The sequence below is a fragment of the Cheilinus undulatus genome, linkage group 23 (assembly GCF_018320785.1).
Source record: "Cheilinus undulatus linkage group 23, ASM1832078v1, whole genome shotgun sequence".
Lineage (NCBI taxonomy): Eukaryota > Metazoa > Chordata > Actinopteri > Labriformes > Labridae > Cheilinus > Cheilinus undulatus.
In genome coordinates this window covers 21,800,836-21,824,917 of record NC_054887.1, presented here as the reverse complement: position 1 = coordinate 21,824,917, position 24,082 = coordinate 21,800,836, and the positions used below count along the sequence as shown (strand labels likewise).

The 24,082-nt window shown below is 40.4% G+C and overlaps 1 protein-coding gene across 3 annotated transcripts in view; it reads left to right on the top strand.

The window, feature by feature from the left end:
* The window catches only part of anks1b (ankyrin repeat and sterile alpha motif domain containing 1B), a 360,504-nt gene that overhangs the window by 252,198 nt on the left and 84,224 nt on the right, over window positions 1–24,082 (top strand). For all 3 annotated transcript variants that reach the window (XM_041780709.1, XM_041780708.1, XM_041780710.1), the window contains 4 exons: window positions 7,559–8,214; window positions 8,904–9,026; window positions 16,573–16,642; window positions 20,230–20,336. In XM_041780709.1, coding sequence (XP_041636643.1) covers window positions 7,559–8,214; window positions 8,904–9,026; window positions 16,573–16,642; window positions 20,230–20,336 — 956 coding nt within the window. The remainder of the gene's footprint in view (window positions 1–7,558; window positions 8,215–8,903; window positions 9,027–16,572; window positions 16,643–20,229; window positions 20,337–24,082) is intronic.

Sequence of the window (24,082 nt, the reverse complement as noted above, 5' to 3'; positions counted from 1 at the left end):
TTTATGTCACATTCCCTTTATTTCAAGCCTAATTTCCAGAGGCTGTTCTGATAATTGGAATAATTTTCTGACCTTTAGATGATGTAAAAATCAATAATTAATGACAGAGTTCAAACAATTCTCTCAATGATTCATTATAAAACTATAGCAGACAGCTGTAATGATAACATCTTTGCCACGACAGTTCAACTCTTCCTCCCACCATCCCTTGCTTCTTTTCCCTCTTATAACCTCCAGCGTTGTATCTCTATTCCTTCATTCCTCCCTTCTGCCCCCCTCCGTCATTCAATTCTTCATTCTGTCACTCCCTTATTTCTCCAGCCACTCTTCTAGAGCTTTCATTCCTTTCATCGTCTCTCTCTTTCTGCCTGTCAGTCACTGTTAGACACTCCCAGCCTGCCCCCTCACTCTCCCTCACACTTGCTGCCATTTATTAGACCTTTTTCTCTTTCTGCTTCTCCATAACTCATTTGGCCTTCCACTTGAACTCTGTTTTCCATTTAGTTAGATAGCCTTCTGCTCCATCTCTGTCTTTGTTTACTTCTTCGCTCTTTGCCTACTCTCTCTCTCTCTCTCTCTCTCTCAGACAGTTTTAACATTCAAGCCTTAAACCACTCCAAGGTCATATAGTTTCTTCTCTTCTTCTCTCTCTTTCTCCTTTTTTCTTCTTCTGTCCATCCTGAACTCTGGCTCATTTTGGAAACTGATGCAGCTCACATTTACAAGGAATCAGAATTGTATTTAAATCCCATGGCATGCCCAGAAGCTCAGGAAAGAATGAACTCACCTTTCTTGTGTAAAATTGCCACATTTTATTAATATTGATTTGGCAGATTCATCTCCCCTCAGCACCTTTTTGAGAATTACACTAACATTTCATCTTCCACCTGATCCATCTTTCTCTCCATTTATACTGTTTAATTACGAAATTAAAAGGCTTACTCTGAAATTAAATCTTACTTCTGTGGATGATTGCTCACAGAAGAAAACACAGAGATGGTAATTATTTTGGAAGATCTTTTACTTCACAGGAAAATATGAGTTGTTTAAAGACCAAAACTGTGCCTACATTAAATCAAGTGTAATAATTCTAAACAAGTTTGAAGTATGTTGTGTGTTCCCTGTGGATAAGCTAGTCAAGGTTGTCAGTTTTTGCACTTCAACACATGATTTGCGGGTTACCCATCACTATTGCCTTATAATGCACCAGTGTGGGGAATAAGCACCCACTGCCAGCCAAATGCAGGTACTTTTGAGCAGTTTAAGGTGAATTTGCTCGACTTACCAGCAACTTGGGCAGGGAAAAAAAGTAGCTTAGCCTAACTGTTATTTTCTTAGAGTAAATGGCATTAATAAAACTTAATTTTTCTGCATGTTCCTACTGATTTTATGAGTAAGGCTATACGGATTGACATGCTCACTGACCAGAAAATCCTGCTTCCTCCTCCTTGTGTGAGCTGCCGTCATATGTTTCCACGCGGCTGTGTGCTGGCATGGTTTGAATCTTCATCACATGGTAGTAGTTTACCACTGCAGCTAGTGTATCTGCTAAAGGTGTGTTTGAACCAATGTCTTACATGTTGCAAGTCCAAGGTAGTTAAACAAAGCCTGAATTTTGGCGTGAAACTGCAGAAATCATAAACAAAATATAAGATTCCCGCACGGTCTGCACTTACGGGGACGAAGGCATCTGAAACCGCTTGCGACTGCCCCAGAAGCTCAAAACAAGAGTTAATAGCAGAATCAGCTGTTTGGCATTGGCAGAGAGGATTTGGCAAATTTTTCATGGGCATAACCCACAGACAGCTCTGCTGCTCATCCCACAAATGCCTGTTCCTTACAAATGTAGCACAATTTAAAAGGGAAATAAACAGACTTTCCAACAGTGTAAGATTTACTGCCGAGACTGCCTTGACTTTTTGTGCTAAGTTTACAACACTATAGGCCTTGATTATTATATTGTACCTTAATGCTGCTTGTTAAATCAAAGTTGCTGGAAAGAATGTTTATGGTTATTCAATTTTTGAATAGACAGAAAAGTTAAATTCCAACCCTGCAAAACGCGTTTGATACAAGAGGAGCTCAGTACAAGATAAAGTAAAAAAAAGAAATGCACAAGGTCACAAGACCAGTTGTGGAAGATTTACGTGAACAAACATTCATGAATATAGTTATTCAACTTAAAAAAATGCAATGTTTATTTAGCTTATTAAAGTTTGAAGAGAAGTGATTCTACTTTAATTTGTATAAATTAAGACGTTTCATGATATTCTGATATGCGTAAGCAGGAGAAGCATGTGTAACTGATACTCTTGTTGATTTGCATGAATGCAGGAGTGATGCACGTGAGGAATGTATCTTAATTTATATTAAATTGATTAAATGATTAGGTACAATGAACAAACAGCCCAGTGTCCAATCTATTTTTCCCCCTCCTGCAATTTTTCCTCCTCTTCCTCTTCCTCTGAGTGGTGGGTGGAGTGCAGATGTTCACTGCTGAAGTTTTTGACATGCTCAGTTTATCAACTTGAGAGATCGAACATGTTACAAAGCATTGCATCAGTCAGCTGATCAATAATATAAATAATAAAACAGAGACTGTCTTTATTTCTGCTCTTGTATTGATAAAATTGATCATACTGATCGATGGTTAACTAAGAATCCTGGGACATTCTCTTGCACAAACACATTGTTACTGCGGTTGTTTGTCTTCATCAACACAAACAGCAGTCAGTATCTGGGCTGAGCTGCTGCATGCCTCAACATGTGTGTATTTGTGTGTAAGTGTGTGTGCTAGTTGTGCAATAAAAATGCAGGTATGCAGGAGGATGTATTTGCTGTTACAACATCTAATTGTTAGACACTCAGTAGACAGAGCAGTGAGTTACACGTACAGCACACGGAACATGTGTTAGAGTGAGCCGATGTCCTGGACATTCAGGTAAGAAACCCACTCACTCACTGAGATGACGGTCTTTGAGGCTGCACCACAGAGTGATCTTTAGGCAGAGAAAGGGAAACTTAATGAAGGTTCAAACAACAGAAACACTATTGATTGTTTTCAGGGGGAGAAGAAGAGAAATGAAGCTTTCCTGGGAGTCGAGCCAAATTGCATTCCTCTGGTGTTATCCATCCTGTAATTTGCCTACACATGTTGTCACGTCTTTTCTCTCATCAACACAATTGATGTTTGTTTTTTTCAAGCTTTGCCGTAGATCTGCTTGAACTGAGCTGAGAATTCTCAAAGAAATCTTGCTTTTAACTTGCCTTCTTCCTCTGGCCGATCTCTGAGCTTTTCTGTAAGGCATCAAAAGCATTTTCCAGCTTTCACTTCCCCCCCCTGGAAGGCCAGAGACTCTTAACCATCCAAAAAATAAAATCAAATGAAATAAAAAAAATCAGGAGAGATGCTTGCACTTGGACTCTCTGTTGCCGTAGCAACCAACAGGCTCACCTGTTGCCAACAGTTTCTCATCTTCCAAAACAAGGGGAAGCAAATAGAGTGATAAAAGGTTGCAAAATAAATTCCAGCTTTAGAGAAACATGCAGACAGAAGCAGAAGAGTGTGAATGAAAACTGTCATGTTGTGACTTAATGATGCCTTCAGGTGCAGTGAAACTGTAGGAATTGTTTAATTATAGTAGAAATGCTTGATGTGTGATCAATTCAACCCCCCAAAAAATCCAATTTGCTTACAAAATACAACATAATAAATCACAACTCTTGATAGACTATCAATAGTTAGTTATTAATTAATCACAGCCATAAAGAAGACAATAGAGACAGGTAGTGTGCTGAGGACAAAGGTCTACATGCTGCATATATATGCTGCTCTTCCAGCCATGTTGTTCCATTTCTCCCGTAAAATGTGAAGTATTAGTCATAACTAAAGAGCTTTCAGCCTGTGTAGGAAAATACAGCAGTTTCAGTCCATGTGACGCCTCAGCATGAGTCATGTTTCCAGCCTTCATTACCTGAAGACTGTTAATGTGTTTCATACTGTTCAGGTGCAGCAAAATGCTGCAATCACATTTCAAATCATGTGAAATGGCTCTCCATTCGAGGACTGCTGCTACAATCGCTCCACTTTCTCCCTCTTTTATTCTTCCTCAGTAAAAGAGGAGATGGAGCGTCTCTTGTTTTAACCAGCGAGAAAGATCCCAGACAGACAGCCGCTCTTCTGGGGTTCTTTCACAAAAATCAGCCGGGTGACATTTTCAGACTTAGATCGTCTCATGAAAGTCTCTCAGCCAAGATTATGTAATTGTTTCATGTGGAAATGTGGCTGGATGTGTCGGGGACAGTCATGGAGTGCTAGATGAAACACGCTGACAACAGAGACTCTCTGTGTGCAGCAATCAGACCGTACATCAGACGACAACATTACAAAGTTCAGCGTGTGTTTGGGGGGCAGAGTCATATGGTGTTGTATTTAAGGCCAATTTAATCTGAGAACGATAACCTTTTGTGGCAGTTTTGTTGTTCGTTTACATGACCACAGCATTTTGGGTATCTGAAATGAAAAGTTTGAGTGCAGGTTCCAGAGTGCAGACTTTAAATGCCACAGTTTTTGTTGTCATGTAAACTGGAAATACAGAGGCCCTACTGATGAAAGAGACTTTAAGCAAATGCTAGTGCAGGTAGGTGGACTAAAGCAGTGAAGTGGTGCCTGGAGAAGTGGCTGTACTCTCATTTACCCCAACATTTTTTTCAACTGGCCCATCCTGCAAAGAGTAACCCATCCTTTGTCATGAACAAAAGACAGAGAAGACCATCTTCCATACAGATGAGGATAAAATAATTTGCCCCCCAATGAACATTTCTTTTTTTCTAAAGTATTTCCCAAGTGCTGTCAAATAGAGCGAGGAATTTTTACCGCAGCTTTTCCAGTATCCTAGTTTTATTTTTCTGCACACAGAAACAAAATTAAGCATAAACTACCAAGGTCAAAATTATTAGCCCTCCTGATCCTAATAGTCCGTTGAGTCACTTTTTTGCTGGATAACAGCCTTTAGTCATTTGTTTTGGTTTTCAACACGTCTCAGACACGTCTCCTGAGGAATCCCAGCCCATTCTGTCTAGGCCAAGCTCCTCCAGATTTGATAGTCTGGCATGGACCTTCGTCTTCAGTTCATCCCACAGGTTGGGATTCAAGTCAGGGCTTTGTGCATGTCTGCCAGTAACTTTCACTTTGGTCTTCTGGAGGTCGCCAAAAGCAATGCATGTTTTTGGTCAGTGTGTTTGAGGACAAAGCAATGACCCAGACACAGTTTTGCTGACTGGTTGAGGTTTTCTTTCAAAATCATCATTTATCCTTTTCTTCATGACTCCTTCCACCTTTAGCAGATTCCCAGTTCCAGATGCACTGAAGCATCCCAACAGCATAATACTCCTATTGCTGTCTTTCCCCTTTGGGTTACGGTGTTCTTTGGGTTATGTCAATGACTCTGCTAATGACTGTCAGGTGACCACCCAGAGCATTAGCATATGAGTGATAAACAGAGGCTATATTCCTAGCTCTGTTCCCAGTCACTTTAGAACTTAGCCTTTGAGGAGAGGCGAAATGTCTTCAAGAATTGCAATCAAGTCCAGTTGCCCCCTTGACCAAGATTTGGAAAAATAAGAGCCTGCACAGACATCAAAAAGTTGCACCTGTCTAGCTATAATACAGAAGTTGGGCTCTCAGCCTTCAGGGATGATTGTGAAGGAGATGGACACACAACCCAAGAGTCGCTCTGCTCACCTTCAGTGGTCACTTCTTGTCTGTAATTAATCAGTCAGACTTAATTTCTATAATGCTAATTCATAACCAATGTTATCTCAACACTTAACATTTTACAAAGGGAGCAGATCTAGACCATACCTAAATCTACTGTGAGCTCAGCACTAAGCAGTATTAAAGCATAGTTTCAGCAGCAAGAAAAAAAACCCTTTAGCAGGCAGAAACCTGTAGCAGAACCAGACTCATCTTTAACAGTTGTCTGCCAAAGCTGTGATGGGAGAAGAGTGAGTCTTATCAATCAAACCAGGACTCCACAGGCTTTATGTACTTATCAGTTTACCCCAGATTTCTTTAAATGCAGAATTATGTGGCACAGATGGCCTAGTGGTTAGGTTGCACTCCATGGACCATGCAGCCTTGGTTCAAGCCTGAACTGTGGCTCCTTTCCCACATGTCTCTGCCCCCGCTCTGTCATCCCTGTTTATAGTTTATGGTTCTCCTCTATCAATAAAAGGGTATAAAATGCTGAAAAAATTCAGGATTATGATCTGATGAGGGAGAAAAGATGGTAAAAAGTAGCACCAACCCTCGCTGGCCTTGTCTGTGTTGCTATGAATCACAGCACGTTGTGAGCAGTGACGCTGCCACTTGCAAGTTGCAACACATCATGAATGGGGTGAACTTTGCATCAGGTGGCGTGCAACATTGTCGATTGTCAATGCACACATGACCATGACAGCATGTGTACTCCTATTGGTTGCACTGCTATATGGGTTGTAGCCAGCTTTTTAAATGGGTAGTAAATGTTTATCTTTTCTTTGGTGTTTCTGTTTTTAATCTGTCTCCTGTAGGATTCCCTTCACTTGCCTTTCTCTCTCTTGTCTCTTTTGCTTTGTTCACACTCCTTCTAATCACTCTCTATAAATTTTGCATCTAGTCTTTGTCCCACTGTGTAAGTCACTTTGTATGAATAAATAAATGCAGGGCTTTCCCCCCTAAGGGGCTGGATCTCTCCAGAACATAATGTTGCTCCTTCACTACTGTGAAGATTTGTCATTATGGGCATGCAACTGGCAGGACTCTGATGAGCTGTAATAAATAATCAAGGTAGAATCGGAATAATAAATGCATCTCTTACTTGGCACCTTGTTTCCTGAGGAAGGCGTCTTTTTAACATGCGAGGTATTTGTTGTGCCCTCAGGTGTGACTTGTTTGCCGATGTGAACGTAAGCGTACAGAAGCTGACAGGCGGGTAGTCAAGCAGACACAAACATGGGCGAGCATCTATAATTACAAAAAAAAAAAAAAAAAAAAGAAAAGAAAACACATATCAAAAAAATGGCTTCCAGCAGCTTTTTTTCCACCTCACTGATCACAGACAGCTAGCGGGGAAATAAAGCATTCCCTCATACAAAAAAAGTCAATAGTGTAAGAATGTCTGTACTGGTGAGTTCATGCATACATGCACAAGATCAGACACCCAAACACACTTTTGCAGACAGATAGCAAAGGAGCAGAAGTGATAAATCCAAGTCATGAGGTCTTTTACTTTCCCTCTGAGAAACAAACATCTTTTCAGCTTGGCAGCAGAAGATGTACCACTCTGTTTTATCCTCTTAATCACAGATTTACTTGTTTTGTGTTTTTTTAAGCCCCATTTCCTCTTTCCTGCTTTGTATACAAATCATTTGACTCTACCCTTTTAGTTTTTGTTTGTCAGTGAGTGTACCTTTCTGATTTCTATCTCCTTGGACTAAATTCATTTTTGTGGCAGAACTATCTCAGGCTAAACTGTCCGTTTTATTCCTAACCCGTGTATTTGTGTTCTTCTTTCAGACGACGGGCCGTACCAGCGAGACCCGCCTCCTCCTCCTGGCTGCTCTTCCTCCACAACCAACGCTCTGCCAGAGGACCGCAGGAAAAGCCACATCCCAGAGGAGTTTGCAGGCCTCCTCCATGGATCCTCCCCAGCTTGTGAAACCCCTGATACACCTTATCACCTTTATAGCCCCAAACCCCGAAAATACGCCTCCACAGATGTCCGGAGCAGCCTGCTGCAGACCCCCGACTTCAGCATCGTGATCGGAGGAGCACCCACACAGGTTTTCTCCAGGACAGAAGGAGAGTCGTCGCCTCAGAGGAGCACCAACGACCCGCTGAAGCCACAGGTGGTGTACAGGACTGTCTTCCACACAAGAGTCAACCAGGACCAGGCCCAGTCTAAAGACAGCGAGCAGCTGGACATACCTCGAGGCTGGTCCACGCTGGGCCGCCCACCGTCCTCCTACTTGGATCAAAACGGGGAAATTCCAGAGTTACGAGGGATCCAGACAGGAGGTGTGCCCAAAGGCGGCGCATCAGGAGCTGGCTACGAAGAGAGGGCGTGCACCCTGGGGAGGATGAGGTCCATGCCTCGCAGCGTGTTAGACCTGCAGCTTTCCAAGTCACTGTCCAAGTCTGATTCTAACCTGGTAGCTGTGTCTCCCATACAGGTGAGACTATTTCCCTTTGATTTCTTTTACCTTCAGCTATTTCCTCTAAAATTACTTCTTCTCGCTGTGATCAAAACTTTAATAAGAGCATGATTTATAAAGCTGAGCCCAGCTTTCTGCTACATTATGAAGGCAAGTTAAAACTTTAAACTATCTTTTTCTCTGATACTGACTTGTTCTTCTGCGACATTTATGTAAGAGGCCAACGATGGCACGGTACTGTCTTTTATTAAAAGTTATTAAAAGTTTCTCTTAACAGTTCAGGTCGGCACAGAGATCACAGCTAGCTGAGAAAGAAAGCACAGTTATTGTAAATAATCCCCTGTATAACAATGGAGGTAGTTTGCATCCGGCTGTGTCATGCAAAGTGACTTACAGAGGAATAAAACTAAACAAAAACAGATGAGCCTATTAAATGACTCACTAATCTAGGCCACAGTGCTCCCTGCTGCGAACCACTGTTTACCAGACTCCTTCTTTTAATTAACAGCTAATAAATCATAAGTCAAACACATGGGCTGTTTGATGGAAGTACTGCATTATAGATGAACTCTGATGAGCAGTGATGGAGCTGGGCTTTTCTTTAAACATTCTTCAGTTTTACTTTTTCTAAAGCTCAAAGATCTGGCAATTACTATTTCTGGTTTTCTGCTTTATTTGGAAACATTCATTTTTCTTCATCTTCTCAGGAGGAGCACAGCTGGGGGTCTGGATCTCGTGGCCAGGGGCCTGGGAGTCCCAGCCCAGGAGAGGGTGGTAGTCCTGGGGCAAGACTGGAGAGAACACCCTCCTTCACTGCAGAATGGGAAGAGGTAGGAAGATACATGTGATCTTTTTATACTTGCATTTTTTTATGAATTGGGGTCATAATAAAAGGAATATCAGATAGAGCTGCAACTAACAGTTTGAATGCCAAATTGTCTTTGAAAGGATTAATCGGCTAATGTGATCAAGTTTTGCTCAATTATTTAAAGGCTCTTTTTTATTTTTCAAACTTTAAATTTCAAATAACTCTTTCATATTGACATTATGCCAATAAAAATATTAATCCATTCTTTTTGCTCTAGCTTTAAACAGAAAGAGGGAGAGACGAAAGTTTTTAGGTGAGGGACTAAAAATTTAAATGAGAATAAAATCACTTTATGGCTCTAACTTTGGAATGTTAATATCAAAGATAATATATGAAGAAACAAAAAGTGGTTATTAGCTGTGTTAGCAGGACAGATGTTCAGTTTAAGCTGTGTGTGCAACAATAAACCCCCCAACTCTCTACCCAAAACCCAAGACTGGCTTGGGGTTGCCTGCAACCCAAAATTGGTTTAGGCTAGGTCAGCTTGAGAGGAGTCAATCATTTTAAGCCAATGAGGAATCATCACAGGGCCTGATATGCCATAACCCAAGGCTGGAGAGGGAAGGGGGGAGGCCAGAGTAAAGCTGGATGGACAGATAGGTCAGCCAAAGCCAAGCTTGATGGTGTCTTTTTAGTCCGGGCTTTTGTCCCCCTGGCAATACACCAGGAGACTGCAGGGGGTTTTTGTGCTCTTTGGGCACAACACGGGGCTTGTGGCAACCCTACCACCCGCCTGCTGAATTCCTTGAGTGTGCTTACTCACCACATCCACCCCTTACTTCCCCCTTAAGGTGTGATTATGGTTGTTTTTCAAAAGATCATTTTCCCATGACTCTGGTAATATGCATGGACATCCAGACAATGGACATCCTCAGTTCTCCTCATCAGTTGGTTATTCACCACATCTACACCTTGTCATGATACAATAGCAGCAATCAGTGCATATCCAATCAGTCTGTGCATCATTGCAATCTTGTCCAATCACTGCAACTTTTTTTGCAATTGGGCCAATTGTCTTAGTGCTCTTCAAACCATCGTGGCTTCATGCAAATGAAGCATGTTTTGTTAGACTTAGTGTCATCTTAAGCCTTTTTGGTAGACTGCCCAAAGGCTTTGAATATTGCAACTTTCACTGCAACTTTTTTGAAAAGACTGCCACAAATTCAGGAATTTTGGGACACAGCAATCACAAAAAGCTCATGAACTCCAGGAGGGACTACTTTACAGTGAACTTGCATGTATTAAAGTGAACCGACTGAGAAAAATCAGTTTGATTTTCTCAGAAGAGAGAACATGAAACCTCTGCGGCTACATTTTCCCCCACTTTGAAACCAACTCTGCTTCTACAGTGCAGAAGGAGCTAGAGTGTTAATTTGACTTCTCCCACACTGATTTTCTCCTGTGCACAGCTTTGGAGCTGAAGTAGAGTGCAGATATCAGAGAGAGAGAGAGAGAGAGAGAGTGGTCTGCCTTATAGAGGTTGTACAGCGGAGGTCAGGGGTGCTGCTGCATGTCGGTGTTTGTGCTCGAGGCATCTGCTGAATTAAAGGGTCTCTGACACAGATGTGACCCACGGACTGGACACCACTGTTCTTTCTCATGCCTTTATAAACAGTTTGGGTCACGGACACATTAGCCTCTGCTCACTGGTCATCATTCACACACCAAAGAGAACATAGACTTAAACACTCATGCTTTTAAGCCTGCATTAAAAATTCTGCTTGGATTATTATGATAACATATTGGAATAATGAGGATGGTAATTAGGCAGTCTACTTTTGAAATAATGCTCATGCATGTACATTTGTGCGTGTTTGTCCATATTTGCATGAACATGTTCATTAGGCACCCAACATAGCCCCTAACTTGCTGATGGTGATAAATTACCATATGGAATTTCCCATAATTCTCAGCAATTAAGGTGACCTTTCCTGTTTAATTGCATGCTACGGGAGGATGAGATAAGATGGCTTCAGGGAAATAGTAGAGTGATATAAATGGAGTTGTCAGAGGGAAAAAAACTAAGTTGCTCTATTTGCAGCACATGTTCGGGGAAGAGTTGCAATATTAGCAAGAAATAAATCACAGGGGGCGTCCTACTGCAGACAGTGATCTGAACATATCCCACTCTCATAAGCACTACAGGAATAATTAAGGTATGTTCTGTTTGTTACAAGTTTGTGTATTAATCTGGCTTAGCTTTGAAAATAGCTGAAGTGTTAAAATAGAGTTTTTCCATGTTAATTAGCAGCAGACAGCAACGGTTTGCTCTTAATATTCTTTGTTAAACCATCAAAGATGTATTTCATCTATAAAAGTTACATGAACGTGAGCAGAGCTCTCACTTTTAAAAATGATTGGATAATGGTACAACATGCTTTATCTAGGGCTGGGCGATATCTCAAGATTTTAATTTATATCGATACATTTTTTTTATACAAGATATGACACGGGACAATATCGTTTTATTAATATAATCAGTTTTACGTTAAAATACTTAAACGCGAGTCGCCATTTCGCCTACTTCTCTTGACTCTTTGTTGCTCTTTGTCCGTCCCCGCCTCTCTCCCCCTCCGAAACTTCACGAAACTCAGTGACCCACCCCTCCACCTCCCCCTCTCACCAAAACATCAGAGTGACAACATGGAGGCTGCGAACAAAACCGCTGGTGCGGTTCATTTGAGGTGTGAAAGCAAAGCGGACCAACTTGTGGACCAAAGGCAGGAAGAGGCATAAAGCATAATGATATACGGATTTATATATGATTTAATACACTCAAATACATGTCGGTACCTTGCTTGGTGCTTGTGTGTAGCCATAACTACACGTCGTACTCTGTGCTGGTTTATTCATATCGTATAAAGAACGACATGCTGGACAGCTCACTGCCTCGCTGGCTGCTCACAGTGCCCCAGTGCAAAAGCAGAAACCCCAAGACAGTGTAAAGTATGTGTTTTTTTCATTGTTTATGTGGAAAAAAAGACCGGCAGAAGGAGCAGAATTTCCGGTTTCGTCTTCTTCTACGCCATCTTTTTTTTTTTTTTTTTTTTTCCTGGTCGCTGTTTGTTTCTGACAACAGTGCCCCTAACGGGCACATATTTCCTGTTTTGTAAGCTTAACACAGAGAGGCATATTTGTTACAAAGCCCATGTCAGTTCACATTCTTTATTAAAACAAAATATTTGAATGTTCAGGATTCAGGGGCTGTTCACAAGAGAAAGCACTTTTAATAGAAAGAACTACCAATCTTAGAGAAAAGCTACTTGTCAGATGAAGTAAATGTTATTTGTGTTTTGTATTATCTCTTTTTACATTTTGCTTACTTGCACAGCTATATGTATTTTGTTTTGCAGAGAAGAAATTTACTTTATATAACTACTTATTACTTTACTTGACTTATTATTTTAATAATTTACTTTATTTCTTGATTTAATTTATTTAATTCTTTATTAATTCATATACAGGTAGTTTCTTTTCATGTAATTAATGTACATGTCAACCTATGCAACTGGTTCAATAAAAGACAGTATCTGGTTCATGTGGATTTAACTGAAAACTGAATCTGTTTTTATTCCTTCTTCACAGACAAATATATCGAGATATATATCAAATATCGAGATATAGCTAAAATATATTGAGATATACATCTAGGTCCATATCGCCCAGCCCTAGCTTTATCATTCTTAACGTCCCAGATCTTTGCTGTGTACAGTTTTGCAATGAAAAAGTTAAGATAATGATTTTTAAAACATTGTTAGAATGTGTTTTTCAAGCACTGGCCTAATGAGCCACCAAACCCCTTACTGTGAAACATATAGACCTTTAGCAGCTGATGTCACAGTTGTTCCTTCTGGCCAGAACATAGCTTGGACAGCTAAAGAGGTATGCTGCTCACTGGATGTTAGTGCTAAATAAATACTCCTGTCCACAAATTTCCCCAAGTAATCTGTGTAGTGCACATTTTTTACACAGAAAGTTTAGATAAGGAGCATGCAGTTGAGTATAAAACATGACCCGTTCATAGGCTTTGGCATGCATTACCATCATTACCTGTGTGTGGAGAAGCACCTCTTTCAGCCCAGCCTTTAGAAGTTCCTCTGTTTGTAAGCACTCCTCATTTGCAGTTTCACACAAATTCAGTACACCTTGAACAGAATTATCAGCTAAAATGCATAGTGGCCTAATGTTGACACCAGTACACTCCATCCACTGTATTAAATGATGTCACAATCACTTTACACAAGCACTTTAAATGATGTCACGTGTCTGTAAAAGTTCAATAACACTGTGACTAGCAGCTTCCATTTAAGAAAATAAAAGCACTTCCTTGTGTGGCCACCTGAGGCTGACTAGAGGAGCACTAGAAGTCATATACTCACCCCATGTTCAGATGCCAATTTTTACAGCAGAATTAAACATTTTTACTACCTGATTCAAAATAATTTGGGTTGAAGTAGTTCATGTCTTCGTGGGCATACACTTTATTAGGGTGAATATTTTTAATAACTGTCCATTTTGGGTTGAAGGATACACATTACGCATGATTAGGGGCACAGCTTTTAAGACTGAAAGCCAGCATGATGTAGCTGTTTGTTGGAAACTTAAATTTCTTCTTAATGTCTATTTCTTGGTTGATCTAAAGTTAGTTTGAGACAGCATTTTCAATGTGGTGACCACTTTTGTTAACCAAATGGCTGATGTTGGTCAGGTTTCATTAAAAATGTTCTACAGTCTATGATCATATCCTGTGCAGCATGTTGTGCCTCGCCACATCCTAGATTGGCCTTTTTCAGTTACAAGTTTTCAGTTACCTGCCTTGTTGTTTGTAGCCCTTCTCTTTCCTGTTGGGGTCAGTCCAACACTGCTTTAGGAATTTGGTTCTGTGGACATATCCAGTCCTACAGATTTGTTGATATTTTATTGCCAGCAACAGTTCCTTAGAAGTTTAAAGTTTTTATCTTATTATTGTGTCATACATGCAATCATACGCCCAGCCCCCATGGGCTTACATGACACCAATAATTTCAACAAAGCAGAATCTGAGTACATAGTAGTTCTTTCATTATTATAGAGCAGAAAATGAGGATGGAGACAAACTGAAGTTTCATTGATTAGATAAATAAACTATCTTATCTTATTTTCTAGGCTTTTGGGACAAATTTAGCAAGTTTAAACACATCACATTTAAACAGGCATTTCAGTTTTTGCTCATCATACGACTGCAGAATTTTAGGGTTTTGACAGTTAATTTCATGAATACTTCTCTTAAGTCAGCATAATTGGTACAGTGCAAAAAAAAAAAAAGAGCCAGAGGAAGAAGACCAGATCTTAACTGTGCAACCAAGGATCTCTGGCTTCTAGATAATCGAGATGTAGTATATAATTCAGACTTAAATTTCTGTTGAATCAGCACGTATGAACTTCTGCTTCAAACAGAACTTTTTCAAGCTTTTTTCTTCATAGATTATCAAGAGCTTCTCTTTCATTAAGTTAACATTACAGCATGTATCATTCCTGCAGATATACAACTTATCCACCTCCTTAAAAACTGAGTTAATCTCATTAGCCCACGGAGAACTTTGTTATCATTATTTTTTGCAGCTCCTTTTTAGAGATAACCAGACAGTCCATTGCATGAACTACATTTCACATCCATCGGGGCAACAGCCGATACATGGTGTTTGGGTAGGGCAGAGACTTTCAAAAGAATCTCAGAGGAGGATTGGACAGTCAATCAGAGCAATAAATTATCTGAAATAGTAGGCATTCACTGCTGGGAATAAAACTATGCAACATGAGCTTGACAGCCAGTCGTTACCACTGTTCACTATCATTTGAGCCAGCTGGTTAATCAATCTTATGCTGAAGTTAATTGTAAGAAGATCAAAAATGTATTTTACACCAAGAAAAGCTTTCAGTGTGGCCTTTCACTCTTTCTTTGATACAGAAATGCTGTCTAGTTCTGATAAACTTCAGCTATAACTGCATCCATGCTAATCTCTTAATGGCAGACATTGTTTGAAGACCTGCTGTAAAACTAAACCACACCTTCAGCTACTGCCTTTCTCTCTTTAAATGATTAGTCCGTTCATTCTCTGGCTGGGAACAATGTTTCAGATTGAAGCTTTGCAAGTTGGATCCCCCTAATGACAGACATGGAATCTGGCTGGTCTATCAGCTTTGCAAGGTTACATCAGAGATCTGCTCAGGCCAAAACACAGTAATTTCAGTTATCTGTTGTGGAAAACATTTATCCTCATGTCACTTTCAACAACTTGCCAGTGTTCTGAGCCATACAGCAGACCCAATTTATTAATACAGTTAGATCTTGGTTCTTCATTGTGCTTTGACTGTCACATGGTTTGAAAGCTTGCAAATGTACAATATGGGTCCAAATTTGAGCTTAAATAAAACCATACAGTCTTTAATGTCCTACAGCATAAAATCAACCAAAGTAGCAATACTAGCACAATGCTGGAGCAGCTAAAGAACTAGACCGTTGGTTTTCACTAAAGTGAGCACAAAGAAATGGGGATGTAGGGGAAGTCTTATGTGTTATTGGTTTGGGGATTAAACCTAGAAGCCACAGCTGGATGCCTACATGTAATATTAAGTTGCCCTGAAAAACTTATCGGGGCTTTTAATTACTGCTGAACCCTTATCAACAAAACTACAGCTATTATGATTATTAAAGAGCCTGATGAATAGGTTTTTTAATAACTTAATACTTCTCATTAATTACTTGGAAGCAGCAGAACAAGTTAAAGAGCTTAGAAATAATCTACAGGACTGACAGGAACAGCAGAGTCATGTTTATCACCACAGCTGACATCTTTCACACAGAAATTGATTTCATGATAGTGCAACTTCATTGGCACCTTTTTTTTTTTTTTTTTTTATCAACATAAATGAGCGTTCATCCCTGAGTTCCTGATTTCTAATTAGATATAAAAAGTGATTAGTTTTCAGTGACATGCAGACATTGCTGTAATAAAAGGCCACCTTCATGGTCAGCCAGCTTGTAAACACATTTTGCACTTGTCAGACGTGTTCCTTGAAACACCGGTCTAAACCGGCTCACACTCAGGCCACAATTTCTGTGACCTGTGGTGAGCCCGTGGGCCTGACAGGTGGATGGATGTGCACTCTCATAGTTCAGTGGTTAGCAGAAGGTCCAGGGTCAGTGATCACCGGTCTGCAGCCAGCAGCCTGACACTAATGAAGCTGCTTCAACCCCATGCAACCCAGGCTTCTTCTTTCTTCCTCTTCCCCCTGCTCTTTGTTTGAGTTTCACACTATCGTCTCGTTTTTCACTCCTACACTCCTCCATGCTTTTCAATTCTCAGGGGAAAGACTGACATTCAGTGCGCTGGCTGCCGTAATGATCATGTTATGTGACACTTGAATCTAGAAATAGGGGTTAGCCTTATTACTGTGAAATGACTTTCCCTTGCACTTGCTGAACATTTCTCTTACTCTGCTGCTGTCTTTCTCTCCCATTTGTTCAGATTGACAAGATTATGAGCTCCATTGGGGCAGGAATCGGCAGTGGATTGGACATCAAGGACGAAACCGCAGGTAAAAAACCCATGAGCATGAACAAACTAAAACCTGATTCCTGTTTATCAAATCTTTGGCCTTATTTTTTTCGTGTTATGTATCATTTTTATTAGATATTACAGCACTTTAAAGTTATTACGGAGCTCTGTGAATACTTTGATGTCAAACATTACCTATTGGTGAAAAACCGTATCAAAGAGCTCAATGTCTGGACAGATTACCTTAAGCCTATATTTTAAGATGAAACCAAAGTTTATGGCAGTTTCAGTGGGTCTCACTTTAAAAATGTTCTACTTTTTGGACTGTAGTGTCTGTTAACAACATTTGATTTATAACTTCACCCAAATAATTTGGCCCCTCTTCCACGATCATCTGACAACTTGTACATTTTCAAATGCTGCCACCACCTTCAAAGATCTCAGAAAGCTACTTGCAAAGGGAAGAAATCAAACTTAGACAGCAATCCAGATGATTTCATTATTAAATAAAGAGTTTTTTTAATATCTTAATATGGTGTTTTTCTCCAAGTGGTCTGGATCAGTTCAGTAGAGTATGTAATATGTTTCCACTGTTAAAGTTGGCAGCAGCCTACTGGAAGTCTCAGGCTTCTCTTGGGCTGACTGATATTACTGGCATGCAATCTATATTGGCAGATATTAGCTTAAAAAGTTAAACAGGCAGATACAAATGTTTCTTCTAATATTTACAGCCAATATACCCGCCGTACAAATCAGCAGTATATATCATATATAAACCTTAAATATCTGTAAAATATACACGTGTACCATCACGTATAGGTGGGTGCCTGGGGCGCAACACACTCAGTTGGGGCTTTTCCATTACAATGAACATCTCGGCTGTACTTGGTTTGACTCAGCACGGCAGCCCAGCACAGCAGGGGATTTGCTTTTCCACCACAACAAGCTACCCGTTTGAGGGCGCAGCTGAGCTGTCATCAATCTCAGCCAGTCTGATCTCTACGATGTCTGATCTGATTGACTTTACAAAAATCAAACTGTAGACTGACAGCTCCACACACCGCTCTTTTCCCATTCTCTCTCTCTCTCTTTCTGCGATCAATAAACAAAAAATAGTTCACGCTTATCATCAAAAAGAGAGAATTATCTTCTCATGATAGATTTTTTGGTCTTTAGGATAGCAGATACCAAACACGATCATATTTTTGGATTGGGCAATAAGAACGGCGTGTTACTAGCGCCAAATAAATAAATGAATACTCATTAGTTGTTACATGGGGAACGCTGTCTCTATAATGGGATAATTGTTTCAGACATCTCCAGAATTTTATTTTTAAAAAGTCTAAAATTTTTTGTCACTAAGAATTGAAAATTGTTATATTCCTGGCGCTTCATCTGGTTACCTGATCGCACTCTTCAGTGTGAGAAATCAGGCCGTGCACAACTATCGAACTGTAGTATGAGTGCATAAATCTCAAGTTTTAGTCTCAGTCATAAATGGTTTCAGTAACACAGCGAATGCTGACATTAGACCACCACTGTTACAGAGTTTTAGTCAGTCTTAGCAAAGGCAGGGATAGAATGTATCCTAGTGGGGTGAAAATGTATCACCAGAGGGTGGGATATCAGAAGCAGAAGGGAGGAAATCCTCCCCGGCAAATCACACCCTGCGAACTGCTTTGACATCAACGTGACATGCTTGGAGGCGTGGTGCTCTAGCCCTGCTCCAGAGCAGGACCGCGGCCAAACTGGTGATGGAAAAGTAAACTGGCTTGATTTGGTTTGCTGCAACCAAAAGTCAAAGTGGAAAAGCTCCAAAAGAGGACCATCGTGAGCCTTGAACATTAAAAAAAAAAAAGCCCCAAACGTAAAATTTCTACCAGTCTTTCTACTTTCCTGCTTCCCTCTCAGCTCCACTTGACTCAGCGTCTTTTTGCACAGGGGACACTTGGTGTTGTTTATAATAAAAAGGTGTGAATATATATCATTATCAGCTAAAAGGAATTGGGAAATATTAAATATTGGCAAAAAATCCAATATTGTCCATTCAAGCTCATACAGGCAAAGAAGCTGAGTAGCTGCAGACAGCTGGAGCGTTGACTGATAATATCAGATAAATGTGAGGGTTAGCTGATAAATCAAAAGCCTGTCAACAGATTTGTAAAGTTTATTGATTATAACAAAGAGAAGGAACGAAGAACAGCGAAGAAATTAGGATTGATTATTTTCTTCTTGCTTTACTTGCACCAAAGCTTGTTTAAAATAACTTAAAGAAATGTTGGCCAAAACTGTAAAAATAACACCTTTGCTGAAATAAACCAGAATAATCTTTGAGTTTGTTGGAGGCTATATGAGTGTTTCTGTTTTAGGACTTTTCTGTGTGCATCAGATCCTTCTTTTTGCCAGTTTTTTCACACCTGTGCACCTATGAATCCTCCTCCACTTGACTGCGTACACTCCCCTCTCTCTGCATTAACTCCCCCATCCTCCACCTCCTGATCTCCTCCCTCCCTCTTTCATCCATAAAAGCAAAGTCTCCTCTTAACGTGGTTACCACTGGGATAAATCCTGTTTGTGCCAAAGATGCCCCCCCCCCCCCCAACACACACACACACACACACACACACACCTCATATAGCTGCAGCTGCCTACATATACTAAGCATGGTGTGTTTGTGAGAGAGAGAGAGAGTGTGAGAGAGAGAGAGAGAGAGAGAGAGAGAGAGAGAGAGTGGGAGGGAGCTCAGCTTCCTGCAGACAAAGAAGCTGAAGCTGTTGTGATGGCTATTATCAGCAGAGTAGACAGATATATGTATAGAGAGCAGGGTGACGATCAACACCCTGACACAAGACAGAGACGGGAGGTAGACTGAGGGTAGAGAGAGAGAGCGAACAAGTGAGGCAGAGAGAGGGTGAGGGAATGAGGGAGGAAAGCAGCGCTCAGAGAAGAGAGAGAGGGAGAGAGCGAGAGAGGAGGCTGCAGGAGCATACAGATGAGAGTGGGAGTACTTGATAAAGAGAAATCTACAGTGCAGGCAGCTCTCGCTCTTTCTCTCTCTCTCTCTCTTTTACACACACACTTGCATACACACACGCGCGCGCAAGGGAGCAGCCAAGCGAGCGCAACAGCTGAAAAAGAAAGCGGCTGCTTTCCTGTGTGCGACAAACACCCAGCTGCTTTTTGCTTGCGGATCTATACCTCCAGTTTTCTTCAGCACCCACAGCTGGAAGGATTTAACCCCAGGACAGGAGCTCTTTTCTGGATACAACTTCAGACTTCACCCCCTTCATTCTCCAGCAGGCTGGATTCAGAGCAAACATCTGGACACCTTCCCTTTACCTGCTTGCACCCTTGCATGCTGACCCCCTTCATACCCACCATGCCTTTAGCCTAGCCTCCACCTTTTCCTCCTCCTTCTCTCTCCCCTTTTACCTGCCTCCCCCTTTCTTCTCCCCCCTTCTGGCTGCCTTGCCAAAAGACTCCCCAAAAGCATGGCGGGCTCCTTCGACAGCCACTTTGCCCGCCATAACATGATGTGGCAGTGCCAGCTTTCTCAGCCGGACTGCCGCTGCTACCGCGTGGACGGCTACTCCCTACTGAAGCGTTTGCCCCTCCACCCCCTCATAGGTCCCCGCTGCCCGCTGCAGTCCGTGGGCCAGTGGCTCGACTCCATCGGTCTGGTCCAGTACGAGAACCACCTGCTGGCCAATGGATTCGATAACGTCCAGTTCATGGTAAGTAACAAAGGAGCTTCAAAGATCCTGATGTTGCAAGTTTAACATGTTACCACTTCATTCCCTTTCCTTCTTCTTTTTTGTTTTTTTTCTTTAGCTTTCACACCCGTGCTTTAAATATAATCTCTTTCTATTTGTCCAAACCACCCACCATGCTCCCCTAGATGCAGCTCATGATCTCTAATCATCTTCGTTGCAGTGATTAGCGTGTCTAGTTTTCTCTTTCTACTCTGATTTCTTTAGTTTATTGGATTTCCGCCTCTTTGTATCATTTTCCATCTCCGTCTTCCTCTCTCCATCATTGCTGCCTCTCCCCAGTGATGACATGTGAGGTCCTCCTACGCACAGAAATCCTACGCCACATCTCCAATATCAAGCTGCAGACATACATGCTCACAACACACTTAAAATGCAACAGAAAACCCCACTTGGTTCCTATTTTTTAGCCATTTCTCTCAAAACAACCCACATAGGGATTAAACCACCTGTAGCCTGTGAATAAGAAAGCAGCTGGAATCTCTTTCATCCATCACTCTCTTCGTCTTCAGTGACGTAGGAAGAGATACTCACTGGGTCATTTCACACCCAGAAACTCTCCTGATGTTTGTGTGGGTGTGATAGTAGGACTTATAACAACAGGAAAATAGAGGGTAAATGAATGATAAATGAGAAGAGAAGTGATGAAAGCGGAGAAACTGCAGCAAAGGCAGAAAGAGAGGACACAGACTGCACAGAAGCAGGGGGATGCTGACTGGAGGAGTTCTTTATATGGAGTTTTAAATTGTCTCTGTGAGGTAATAACCTCACAGCTTCATGATGGCAACTTCTCAGCACCAAAGGGTGAATGTCTTAGGGTTACTCCAAAGAGTTTAAATGTCTAATATCTAAACAAGCAGAGGAGAGAAAGTTTTGTATATCAGAGCTCATCACTGTGGTGTACTGTAAGGCTGGAGTCACTTCCAGAAAGTAGAGAGAAAATGCTAGAAAAGTAAGAGCTGGGCTAAGTTATGACAAGCATTTTTAAACGTGCAGTTAAAACAGCGGTCCATCTTATGCTTCTTCTATGTACTGTATTGCATAACTGGCATCTTTTATAAGCCAAATCCACTTTATTCAGCACTGAACATTAACATCATCACCTTTATTAAACACCAGCTGGCATGCTGTGCAATACTTTTGACCATAAAAACATTTATAATAAAACTGTAGGGTTCTTTTTAGGGTGGCAGTATTTGGAAAAATTAATGCGATTTTTTTCCCCCATTATTGCGATTGCAATTTATTATTAATTTAATATGTAGTGATTGTTTTAGTTTGGTTTTTAATGCTACATGCTGTGTTTTTGTTCTTGTGAGGTACATTTCCCAAATCTATCAGCTACGGTGGCCTACAGGTCATTAACAGTATCACGACAGCGAGATCTGTGCAAGAAAACAGTAAATTTAACCCCAACTTCTGCCTCTCTGCTTTGGCACAGAGCCACTGCACTCTGACCAGAGTTCACTGTAAGGTCAGGGGGGAAGGCTAAATGCTGGAGTGCTTGTTTATTTTTCACTTGAACCAGATGCAGCAGGAACAAACATCTTACCTGCTGCAGGTGTGTTTTAAACCATATTTCACTGGTCTTTAGTCCTGGATGATTAAAAGCGGGTTGTGGCTGTATCGCTCCAAGCAGCCACAGTTCAACCCCTCCTATCTTTAGTGCAGCGATGCAATAGTTTAGTAGAGTTTCAGATTATATACATGTTCTATTCCTGCATGCCATTCACAATAAAAGCATCCAATGCTTATCATCATTGAAGACTTTGATTTTGAAGAGCAACATCAACAGAAAACACATTTTGAAAAAAAAACCTAGTTGCAATCATTTTGACTCATTGCAAATTAGATAGGAATTATGTTGAAGGGAAGGATGGTTTATGTCTTTCTCATTTTAATTAGACAAACATAGAAACAATAAGGACAGTAGGATTTATTTTGGAAGCTGTTGTAAAAAAGACACTTTAGTGTTTGCACAATGTGTAAAATACAACATTTCTGCTGCAAAAAAATGTATCACATTGGTTATATGACACACATCACAGGTCAAAGATATATTACATCCTTTGCGATTTAAAAATTGCTGTAGGACATATTGTAATTTAATCTACATTCTGATTAATTTCCCAGCCCTAGTCCTTCATATAATATCAGATGTTAAAACTTTGTAATGAGTATATTAAAAATTAGACAAAGGCAACAAAAATTGAAGTCCAGGGCACCCAGTAATGGGTTATGTCTTGATTTTAAACACATAATAATGCAAGAAAACTACTTACTGTCTAATATGCACACACATAATAATAATGCACTCCTCACTGCTTTTTATCATAAGTCTGAATGCCATTTGCACATGTAATATATCTACCTCATGCTTACTTGCACTTGCTATCTGTAATGCACTTTACCTTATGCCGATTTGCACCCATGATGCTGGTCCAAGTACTCAGAATTTTTAGTATTTTAGTTCTTCAGCAGTTAGTATTTTTATCTCTTCTTTTATTTCTTCCTTTTTATTTTATTGTTTTTCTTTTTTTTTTTTTGGTTGTAGTGTTACTTTCCTGGATTTCGTATTTTAGCACTCTAAACATTAGCCTTATTGTTTATGTGCAATTATTGACTGAATTTCTGTACCTTTGTTTATTTGCTGCTCTATGTGCCTTTAATTGCCCCCTGGAGACAATTAAAGTTTTTTGAATTTGAATTTACACTGGTAACTTTTAAATTCTGAAATCTGATATGTTCATATAAACAGACTGATCTGCCTCTGGGAAAGCTAGAGGGTTGAAAATATGACTACAGAACTGCATGTTTTCTTTTCTAGACAATCGTTCTTAAACATCAGAGTCTAGAAAGTTTTAAAGTGCCTTAAATGTTGCCCCCCCTCCATAAAGTTTGTGGTAATTTAATTATAATAATAATAATAATAATAATAATAATAATAATTACTCAAGGTCACCTTACAAAACAAAGCTTTAGTTTGTTAAATTCAATGTAATGTTAGCCTAGCTAAGTCTTCCCTTTCCAGATGTTGAACCCTGAAAAGGGAGGTCAGCCTCTGTAAGTGATTCATATTTCTTTTCATGTGTAAATCTTTGAACTTGAACTCTGCTGCATTGTTGAAGTTCTTTCTATGCCTCACACTGTTCTCTTCAGATAAAGCTGCTGCCTGCTTTTCTGTATAATTATGCTAAATAGACTGTCAGAATAGAAAAATGAAGGCAGTGAAATGTTTTTTTTTTTTTTCTGATCATCCTTATAAGTGCAGGTACATTTTTATGTTATGTGTGTAAAATGTGTGTGCATTCTGGTCCTCCACTCAGTGTGACCTGCATCTCTTCATTTGGTTACCCTGGCAACAGAGAGGAAATCACTGAATCTCTGTTTCTCTCTTTGTGTTTCTCCCACACGTGGTCAGTGTGTGCCTGTTTTTGGCTCGATCTACAAGACTCCTCATGTGTTAGTGGTATTAACTAATTGGTTCTGGCACATAAAGAAAGTTACGACTATCTGTGTGTAGTGTGTGTGCATGTGGCAGTAGTTAATTATAATTTTCCACATTAAACTCTCCCAGACTGCAGCTAGCACATCAACACACAAACCTCATCACTCCTCACTCCTCTGTTTCTTTCTCTTTTATCGTTCTCTTCCAACATCCTTCATATTTTTCCTTATGTTAGCTCAAATCAGTGAAGCTTTACTGAACT